At 41.7% G+C, this 10821-nt stretch overlaps 1 protein-coding gene across 1 annotated transcript in view; it reads right to left on the bottom strand.

Moving 5' to 3' along the window:
* LOC137992806 (uncharacterized) overlaps positions 1–10512 on the bottom strand; it is a 10786-nt gene extending 274 nt beyond the window's left edge. Inside the window, exons 1-5 of the mRNA XM_068838326.1 lie at positions 10480–10512; positions 8233–8346; positions 3964–4148; positions 3047–3392; positions 1–2060 (exon numbers count right to left, since the gene is read on the bottom strand). The exon at positions 1–2060 is cut by the window's left edge and continues 274 nt beyond it. Of these exons, the coding sequence (XP_068694427.1) occupies positions 2020–2060; positions 3047–3392; positions 3964–4140 (564 nt within the window). The 5' untranslated portion in view covers positions 4141–4148; positions 8233–8346; positions 10480–10512 and the 3' untranslated portion in view covers positions 1–2019. The remainder of the gene's footprint in view (positions 2061–3046; positions 3393–3963; positions 4149–8232; positions 8347–10479) is intronic.
* Positions 10513–10821: the final 309 nt, after the last annotated feature.

Here is a 10821-nt window from a genome sequence, read left to right on the forward strand (position 1 = left end):
CTCATTAAGAGAAGGTTGTTCTCTTTGAATATGAAAAGCGTCTAGCTAATAACCCAGTAAAGGTTTTCTTACGGTAAACTCTAGTTAGAAAAGAAATGGGATCATTATTATCAACTAAAACACTTCTTTGCTAACTAGAGTTTACCGTAAGAAAACCTTTACTGGGTTATTAACTAATTATTTCAGTTTCACTTCGTACTCTTACAAAGTGGGTCTCATCAGGACTCATATTGATAGGGCCTATAAGATTAACAGCACCTGGTTGGGGCTACACGAGGACATAACTAAGCTTATGGAAATCCTAAAAAAGAATCTTTTCCCTGCCCATTTAATTGAAAGGGTTGCAAACCGTTACATTACTGGGACCCTAAGTAATCATTGTCCCCAGGGTTCCCTTCCCACTTCCCCTATATTTTATTTTAAGCTACCTTACATAGGCCATTTTTCTGTAGTAACTCAGAAAAAGATCCGTCACTTTATCAAGCGCTACTGCATTGATTTAGGGTTAGATGTATATAATTTTTTTTATCTTCAAACAAACACGACCCATGACCCACGACTCACGACCCACGACACACCCACCCGCGCGATTTAGCTTCACCCAAAATTTGTTCGTGTGTAACCGGCTTTAAATCTTCTTAGCTTCAGTTCTGTTGACGTTAATTTGACACTGAGTTTTCTGAAGTTTTTTTACCTCTGTGTGATTTGCAAACTTTCCTCTAGTTCGGAAATTTTCGCTTTTTCTCGTTCTAATTCCGGCAGAAGTAAGAGAACTTTGTCAAATTTTCCTCAATTTGTTGTAATTTCATGCTGCACCGCGACAAGCCATAATGGTTTCTGTCTTCTGTAGCGAAGATATCGTCGTCGGTTTGTGAGCTTGAAGTTCGTTGCCTTGTCCTTTTCGCCCTTCTTCTTTCTGAGGATGCTGAATGTGACTCATCTGAGCTCATTTTAGTGGTTTAAACGTTTTCGTCGTAGGCAAAAAGCGTGCTTAAGCAAGCATAGGCATAGGCATAGGCGGAGCAATGAAACTTGCGTCCGCCATACTCGACGTCTCGTCCCAGCCATAAATTAACTTTTTACTTTTCTGCGGTTACAAACGATTCTCAAGGAAAGAAGACTTCATTAGTGTCTTTTAATGTCTTTCCATGCGTATCACAATCATACCTGACAAGAAACACAAGGTGGCGCGGGAAGGTGTTCATCCGACCTTGTTTGCGAGGCTGTAGAATTATATAGCCCTCATCCTTTGACTTTGCAGTTTTGCCCTGGATATTATACTCCAAATTGAATAAATCAGCACATTCAATAGCTTAGTCTTAGAGACTGAACTATGAATGTCTCTTTGGACTGTCTGTGGCTTACTTTTTCTAAAAGCTAACATGCTTCTTGGAGTAAAAGACAGCACTTAAACTGGACCTTGTTTGTCTTAACATATACCCTGCTATAAACAGTTTTTCCTGATATCACAACAAACAAGGTCTCGGTAATGTGAATCAGCCAAGGCCAAAGTTCCAAAAATCAAGCCGAAACAAAGGTACTTTAACTTCATTTAAATATGGCGAAATATATACAGTGTGTTGGCTATTTATGCATAGCTAGAGGGCGTAACCTTCACATGATGAGTGAATTATCTGCTGGAAAATTACACGCTTATCTGCAGGTTGTACTCAATGATTAGTAGAACTTAAATAATCAACCAGTGATAGGAACGATGTTGACTGCACTGTTAGATCATTACAACCTGATTTTTGATCATCCTTAGAACAACCACTGAAAGTTATTGTGAAAGTTAATGTGATTGTTCTATGGTTAGGATTAGCGCTTGATGAAATTTTTTTTCATGAGAGAAGTCTGCGTAGCTCTTTTTATAAATTGGTGCGCTGTTTATCCATTCCTCCACCGCATCAATTTATGAAGAAAGTCAGCTAAATTGAACAACGGCCAAATGTGTAAAGTTCGCCAAAGGTGCGACTTGCATTATATGTACGCAAGTTTTTGTTATGAAAAGAAACGACGTCAGCGGATGAAGACAGCAAAAACATCAGCTAGGCCCATGTCTGTGAAAAGAAAATAGATAACAGTTGGATTGTTACAAGACAAAGGAATGTATTTGTAACGAAGAGAAGTGAAATACGCGAGTGCGGTTAACTCCAGAGTTCAATAAGTACTTCATAAAACAATCACCAGGCAACCTTTACCCCATTTGACTTTTTAAAACAAACCTACGACACGTGAAACATAAGAAGAATAATAACATCAAAAAGGAATCGTTCGCATCTACATGTGATCGTGTCACGAACCATGTATAACGAAAAGTCAGTCGTTTCCCTAGTGGCAGCGAAAACTCGAGCGAAATAGGTCCAAGCCTTCTCCGACATTTCTCCGATTCAGGAGCTCACTGCGCTTGCGTATACTTATTAAACAAGTGTGAACATCGTTCAGGGTATTTTTATGTTCAGTTATGCTTGTACGTCAACGTGTAAACAGAGCAAAATCCAGCACATGGAACCACAAGGAGGAAAAAATGCTCTCCATGCGGCGGCAAGATTTGTGATGATATTTAGGAAGATTCTTATAGGGCAGACTGCTGGTTAGTGAACTGAAAAAAGCTTACGCTTGAACAGAAGATATCAAAGACACCACCTATAAGCGACTGACTCCTTAATTTTGAATGACAAAAATGACATTAATAAAAAGACACTTTCCTTATTCCTTCAAGGACACATACACGGCCGCTGTAACGTTAAGTAAATCTGGCAAATGCGGAAGATTCTCCTGAAGGCTTCTCATTCAAACCTACAGACGACTTGCCCGATGTTAGTTAAGAATTAGGGGCGGACTAAGGACGGGGGATGCGGCCCGGCACTTCCCTCCTTTATTTGTGTATTGTTTTTAGTTCCTTATACTGATTTCTTTTTCGAGTGGTAAGCGGGGAGAGGGAGGTGCGGTCTCCTTCTGCTGAATTTCCCTAGGGAACAAACACGAGTCGATCCGCTGCAGCAATCCTTAGTTGCAATCTTTAGTTGGGATTTGTCAGCCTTACCCTCTGCGGAGTTATACACGGAGGAACCTTTCTTCTTGCTGTAAAGAATGCTCAGGGGTTTTTTTTTTTCAAAGTCACAGGGGTTAGTATCAGTGCTGATCATTAACCAGCCTACATCGTTTGCACAGCCAGAGTACTTTTTGGATATCTCAAAAGAGCGGAGAGTATCTTTATGTTCCTGAACGATTGGTTGAAGCTCAAAGTGCTCCAGACTTGAATTACTTATGAGGTCATCCCACGTTGATAAATGGAGATTTTCCTTGGTAAACCACTCAACATTATCATTAACGGCATTGAACTTGAGAGATTGCACTTCTTTACGATCCTTGTAGAGAGCAACACGAACCTGCAAATTGATAGCAAGAATACCTTGAGTAAAAGACGTGGATGTTTCAATTGGCTGGAGTGGAACCAACACCAAAGGTAATTACTTAAGCCAATCACAACATTTACAGAAAAAAAGAAATGATCCAGTGATAATCAAAAGCCATCCAACCGCGTTACCTCCTTCGGCTAAAGTTTCCGGCAGAGCAGGACTTGATGATTTCTCAATGCTGCACCGAGAGTAGCGCTTTAGTTACTTAAAAACTTCGCAGTTTTGTTAAATAGACAAAGCAAAAGACGGATGTCCAAAACTTTGGACATCTTCTTGGATTAAATGTTTTACCAAGCATTTAGACCATGTATATGCCACATGACGAAATGAACGTTTTATGTTTCGATCGTTAAAGCGACAGTTTTTCCAACGTCGCAAGACTTTCAGAGAACACGTCATGCAGGTACGTAGCATTGACCAATAATCTTTTCTGGTCAGGGAGCAGCACAGCAGAGCTCTTCCCAATGGCGATGCAGGAAAATGAGAGATGTAAAAAAGCTGTGTGATATCTTACTTTTTCCTTACAAAGTTGTTCTCATACCTGCTTAGGATTAAACGTGTTCCAGTTTTGAGAAAGTACCAGACGGTTTTTGTAGTGTCCATTAAAAGTGGAAGATGTATCCAGGGCGGCCTTCACGTCCTCAGAAGTTGTATTTCGTGATTTCCACATCTCCGCAACGTACAAAGGCGTTGCGTTTGCAACAACTTTAAATACCATCGTCCAACCTGCAGTTATTAGTAAGAAAAGTCATCTATGTCACTGGAAAACAAAGAAACGTTTGTAAATGATTTACCAGTTAACTAACATGCGGGGAAGGCGGAGCCGGGGGGGAGGGGGGGGAGGGCGGTCTGGGGGAGCTTTAGCCCCCCCTCTTCCAATTTCAAGCAAAAAATAAAAATAAGAAGTAAAACATCTGTCATTTCACGGTTGATCCACGTTTACTTTGTTGATATCCGTCGAGAATGCTCAAAGTAGCATTTTCGAGTTTCAAGATTTGTAAATTTTCTGGCGGAAATTTCCGCGGAACCCCCGACAAGTTAGCGTCTCCGGAGCTTGCTTGTTAGCCCCCCTCCCCCCCCCCCCAATACAAAATATGCTCCGCCGTCCCTGATATGGAATTTTTTCGTCGCAAAATCTCCTCACACTTTGCAATCCCTCCCATGAAATTTCGCTCTTATGCACCTGAGAACCAGCTCTGATTGTTTGCCCGACGACCAAGTTAGTTCTAGTCCTAAGATGAAATCACTTTTTGCGATACTTTTTTTAAATAATAATAATAAATAATGATAATAATAATAAATGTTTATTTAACCCTCTCGCAGAGCAAGCTCTGAATTACAGGGAGATTAGGAATAACTTACAAATATTTCAGAATCACAAAATCCTTTAGTATATTAGATCTTGTTCTAAGTGAGCGTATTCTGGTGCCCGACCTCGTGCAATAATCATGTTGGACAGACAGGGCTCTAGAATGTGCTAGCTTCCTAACCGGGTGGTCCAAGTCCAAGTTTGACATGTACCGTTTACATAAATAAATCTATGGGGCGAGACTCGAGTGTTCGAGACCTACATTAATGAGTGCGGTCTCGTAACTTAAACTTGGGAAGATAATGTTCATTGCTCGTTTCTGAATTCTCTCTAACGATTCTGAGAGGTATTTGGACATGTTAATAAAAACCACGGAGCTGTATTCCAGTACTGATCTTACAACTTAGCCATAAACTACAATGATATCTTGATCGCTGACACCACACTTCTTCAGCTGACGTAGGGCATGTAGCCGTTTGTTAGCTTTCCTGACTATAATGTCACAGTGGGAGTCCCATTTTAGGTAATCTGCGATAGTGATACCGAGGAGCTTAAACGTGCGCACACGCTCAACGACCGTATTCCCGGTGAAAATGGGGCTCCACGTGCAACTATTATAGTCAAGAAAGTCAACAACAATACATTTGCATTTGGTTGGATTTAACATCATTTTGTGTTCACTAGCATAACTGTAAACGTCGTTAACTAAAAAGTTTATTACAGGAGGTGAGTTCCTTGGTACGATCTCTAAGATGGTCAGGTCGTCCACAAACTTTGCGCGTAGAGGCCATGATCTCACCAACTCGTCCACCATGATAGCAAAGAGGATTGGCCCGAGCTTGGTTCCCTGGGGAATACCTCCATTACACGGGAGGATGGAAGAGGACATATTGGAGATCTTCATATACTGGGAGCGTCCTTCGAGGAAGGCAGCTAACTAGCGAGCAATGCAGAGGTGGAGGTTGAAGCGATGTAGCTTTCCAAGGAGGGTGCTGTGATCAATCAGATCGAATCCTTTTCTGAAGTCACCAAAAAATAAGTAGCCTGCACAGCTTCCTCGGTCCAAGCTATCAAGCAGTGTGTGTAATAAATACACCAACGCGTCCGTAGTGACTTTTTACTTACTGCGCACTGGAGGGGATCTAACACACGCATGACAGGCTCGTAAACTCAACTGAGTGTAAAACCCTCCATAACCTTAGCTAGCTGGCATGTCAAGGCAATGGGTCGTATATCATTTTCAACCGAAGTGTGGGGGGTGGAGGGGGGGGGGAGGGGGCATACTGATGCGCGCTTGAGTATAGATGGTAGAAACCCCTCGCGCAACGACGCATTGTACAAATCAGCCTCTACCGGTGCCAGCTCGAAGGCAAACAACTTCCAAATTATATTTGGAATTACGCCAGGGCCAGGTGCTTTTTTTTATTTTAATGGCCCTAAGTGCCATGTACGCTTCCCTAGGTGTAACTAGGAGGCAGTTCGGGATCTCGTGCACAGGGATGCTGTTGACTTCATGTGGCGTAAGAGGAGTGAATGGGGATGTAAGACCAACAAAGAACTGATTGATGTTTTCGCAGAGGTCCTGGACAGGCGAGATGGTTGTTCCGTCAATTATATTTAGTTGATGGTACCATTGGTTACGAGAGATCGAAGATCCCGACAAACTATTCGCATTTAACCACCACTTATCTGCGCAGAACTCCTTGAGGCACTTGGCTTTAGAAGCGTAATAGTTACGTTTGCACTTTTTGATGGTGATTTGGACTTCGTTGCGCCTGCGGTGGAGCTCGGGAGAATCTTTTCCGAATTTTGAGAGCGCTCTTTGTCTCCTGGATATTAAAGTCCTGATCCTGGGGGTTATCCAGGGTTTATCTGACTCCTGCGTACGGGTTGAATTCGAGGGTAGGAAGTAGTCAATTGCCGCTGATAGGACTTGGGAGATGTAGTTACACTTACCCACACACGATGCAATAGAGTAGAAATGATCTCACGAGAAGGCGGTCATCCAGCGCGGCAAAAGCTTCTAATGGCGCTGTCTCGGGTATCGCGAAATGTCACAAGCCGCTTAGCGGGCTTGGCAGCAGGCGTAACAGGCTGGATAAGGACGGTAAAGTGGTCACTTGTGCTGATCTTTGATATTGTTAAAAACTCTGCAAATAGCGTCTGCTTGTTCAGCGTCGAGTTGTCTGGTGGCTGATTCGACCTTGGCGATAATCTCAGTGGCAGTGATGTACGCAGGAGTTACGGCGAAGTTCAGGCCTTCGAACTTCGAAGTTCAGTCATTACGGCGAAGTTCAGTCCTCCTTTTTCTCCAAATTTCAATGTAAGCAGTTTGCGATGTTAAACCGGGATAGTGACATGCACATGATGTGTCGATCGTGGGGCAAACAGCTGCTAATTTTGTTAACTTCATGTAACTTATGCTCCCCAATAAAACAGAAGTCTAAAGAGCCAACTATTTGTCTAATTTTGCCAAAATTTATCTTCTGTGAAACTGTTTGAGGGCCGTTGGACTTAAACATTTACACCAGTAGTTTGAATTTCCCATGGGTCAATAGACAGAAGAAGGTTGAGCAGTACAGTCGGACCTCTGGTAAGCGACCACCCTCAAGACTTTGAAAACTGGTCGCTTAATAGAGGTACAATATAAATTGGGCAGAAATGGCAGTCAGTCTAGTTTTATTGCCTCTACTGTATGTAGCAAAATGCTTGTTTAAAAGTGAACATATGTGAAGAAATGCAAAAATCATTGAAACAAAGTTCAATGATACCGTGCAAAGTTCTGTTACTCTAACACAAAGAGCATGTAGTCCATATACAGTACTGACATATCATTCGGGACTTTAAAGTGGTACTACGACCAAAAAAACAATTCTTTTTTTTCTTTGGATTTCAAAACTATGTTAACTAAACACTAACTGACCCAAGTTTTAAGTTCTGATTTTAAAAAGACACCTGTTTATTTTAACTGGGATTTTCTTATTTATTGGTCCGCCATTACTAACTTTAAAATCTTGAGAGAGCTGGGTTGAGGAGAAAATGACGTCAAAGACTCACTAGTTTAAGAATGCAATGCGTGTGTACGCGCTGAATTAATATGCAGCACGGGAGTTTCGGGCTTTCAGACTTTTAAACCCGTGTTTTGCATATGTAATAAATTGCGTTTACACGCTGAAATTTTAAGCTAGTGAGAAAATGACGTCATTTTCTCTAGATCCAACCCTCTGAAGTCCAATCGGCCAGTTTTGAACGTGAGTAATGGCGGACCGTGAAATCCAAAACTTACACTCAAAATATACAGCCTTTGGATAAAACTCAAAGCTCAAAATTTTGCCAGTTAGGTGTTAAGCAAACACGCTTTCAAAATCTGAAGAAAAAAAGGAAATAATTTTTTGATCATAGTACCACTTTAAGAAGTGGCCGCTTAATGGAGGGTGGCTGCTTAATAGAGGTCCGACTGTATTTTGCCCACAGAAAACGAGAGTAAAAGAAATCGAGTACCTCCTTCATCGCTTGTCTGATCACAGTAAACAGGAAAATATCCGAAGCCGTCCTTCAGTCGAATGTCATAGATTCCGGAAACGTTTCGATTTGGAACTTTGGAGCAGCCAGTGACTACAAAAAGAAAAATATCATAGAAGAGGATCAAGGTTTCGTTGCAAAACTAACGACATATTTGCGTGGGATGATAGGACATTTGCTTGATGACGCTATTTGACTTTAAGTCCCAGAATCCTTCAGGTTTTGCTTGTCTCATGCATTAGAGCTATTGTTATTTTTACCCGATGGGAATACAAAACTTAGATGAGAATACAAAGGACTCTGGGACGTTTTCCATCTCCGACGCCATGTTGATTTCTTGTTCGCATGTATTTGTGTGGATACTTGGCATGTAGTGCGCGTGCGCCGGCGCAACATTGTTGGATGTGCTGCGCAAACGAACGCAACATTGTTGGACCACGCTTTGATGGCGCGAAACAATAGAAATGTTGGCACTTGTTGGCTCTGAAGTTTGACCAATTTCAAACTTCATCCAACAACTTCCAACAAGTCGCAACAACACGCAACAACACACAACATGGTGTGCAAACGCTCCCAACATGTTGGGCCCAACATTGTTGTGATCGTTTGCACGGGCCTTAAAATATTTAGGCGAGCAGAACAATATTGCCGTGGATCTTGTATTCGCAGAAAATCTTGAAAGTATTTTAAATTTGTCTTCTCTCCACGGAGACGCACCTGCAGTGTATGTGGCCAATTTTTACCTTTTCTTAAAAAAACAATGCCATTCTTTTATAATAGCAGCTAATTTTGGAGTTCTAGCATATTCACTAGCGAGCAAGCATAAGCGTACCCTGCGAGCAGAGTCTTAGTTTTCTTTCTTCCTAGATAAGTCGGGAAGAGGCAAGAAGACTCTGCTCGCAGCCTGCACATTTCGCATTGTGCATGCGTTAAAAATTTAAATGTTCGGTGTCCGTCACGCGTGACCAGGCACAAAACAAAAAGAAACAATTGAGATTTTCGAACAACTCTGGCAAACACACAACAACCAAGGAACCATGTCTGTTGAAACTCTAGATAGTTTATACTTTATACGTTTAAACTTCTATTTCACTTTTTACTGAAAGTTTTTTAGGTTTCTGGCAGACTGGTTCCTGTAACCGACATGCAGGGGAAATACTCATGGGAATTTCGACAGTTAAAAATTGCCACATGGTTGTAAACTTAAAAAATATTGAAGAAGCCTTGGCGATTGATCATGCGCACAAGTTAAAGAAACAGGTTTGACAAGTCGAAACTGGACTGACTCATCCATTTTTTGGATGATCGGCGGATCAAAGAATGTGCAGGCCACGAGCAGAGTCTTCTTTCCTCTTCCCGACTTATCTAGGAAGATCGAAAGAGACTGTGCTCGCAGGATAGCACAAACACAAGCATGAACGCAAGCACAAGCGCGCTCATTTCATCGTGAAAATTTGCCTGAGGCAAGCATAAGCACAAGCTCAAGGATCAAAAATTGTCCTTTTCCTTGTGCTTGAGCTAAAGTATTCTCGCGTTCTCTTGCGTTTTGCGAAAACGGGACATATAACGCAAGCACAACGGGAGCTGTGATGTTCGTTCGAGGAAAAAGACACGCCCAGATTCTACTAGCAGAGGCGCGTTATTAGCGAGATCATGGAACTAGTGAATCTTTATCTCTGCGTCATTTGCTTGTTCTTGCGTTATGGTTCGTTTTCATTTGACACGAATCTCTTGTGCTTGCGCTTGTGCTTGCGTCGCTAGTGGAAACCAGGCTTAAGACCCTGAAAAAGTTCTTTTGAGTTCGTAGAGTTGTATGGTATAGTATTTCAATAAACCAATGCTACTCGAACAGGGAACACATCAAAATGCATTGTTGTGATGTGTAGTGCGGTTTTCATGTTACATCATGATGGTTGTGCCACTTGCTGCAATGTCACGCCGGCCAACTCCTACTAAATTAGATTTAAGTGTTATTTTCTCTTTTTATGCCAACTCGTTGAAAAAAGTCAAATGAGCGAAATCTGAGCGGAGTCTGGGGTATGTTCTTGGCATATTCTTAGAATTCTGGTTAATCAGGCTCAAGATTCTACAAGAAGGTTCATCATTGATAAAAGTACATTAATAAGATGTCTGAACAACAGCTGCTGATTTTTTCGACAAGCTATGATCTCGAGAACCTGGCAAAAGTCTCATTCCCAAATAAAATCATGAGTAAAGTTTACCTACCCAGATCCTCACAATGCTTTCCAGTATATCCCTTTTCACATTACAGTAGTGGGTATTATCTCTTGCGTTGATAGCACATTTTCCGTGCGGAGAACACAAATTTCCATAGCAGTCATTCTGTGAAGTGTAAAAGCACATTACGTGTGAAAAATCTAGGACCTTAAAGTATCGCAGACGAATGCTGCTGATGTGTTGCCGGCGAGGCATGTAACAATGCACGGCATTCATATGCAAATGAGTGGCCATTCATAGGCTACGATCTGACAAAACGACAAAAAACTGCAATCACGTCACTCTCCGTGATCATAAATGAAGTGTTTTGTTGGCAATATGACTGAAAAA

The sequence above is a fragment of the Montipora foliosa genome, chromosome 2, assembly GCF_036669935.1.
Source record: "Montipora foliosa isolate CH-2021 chromosome 2, ASM3666993v2, whole genome shotgun sequence".
In the NCBI taxonomy this organism is placed as follows: domain Eukaryota; kingdom Metazoa; phylum Cnidaria; class Anthozoa; order Scleractinia; family Acroporidae; genus Montipora; species Montipora foliosa.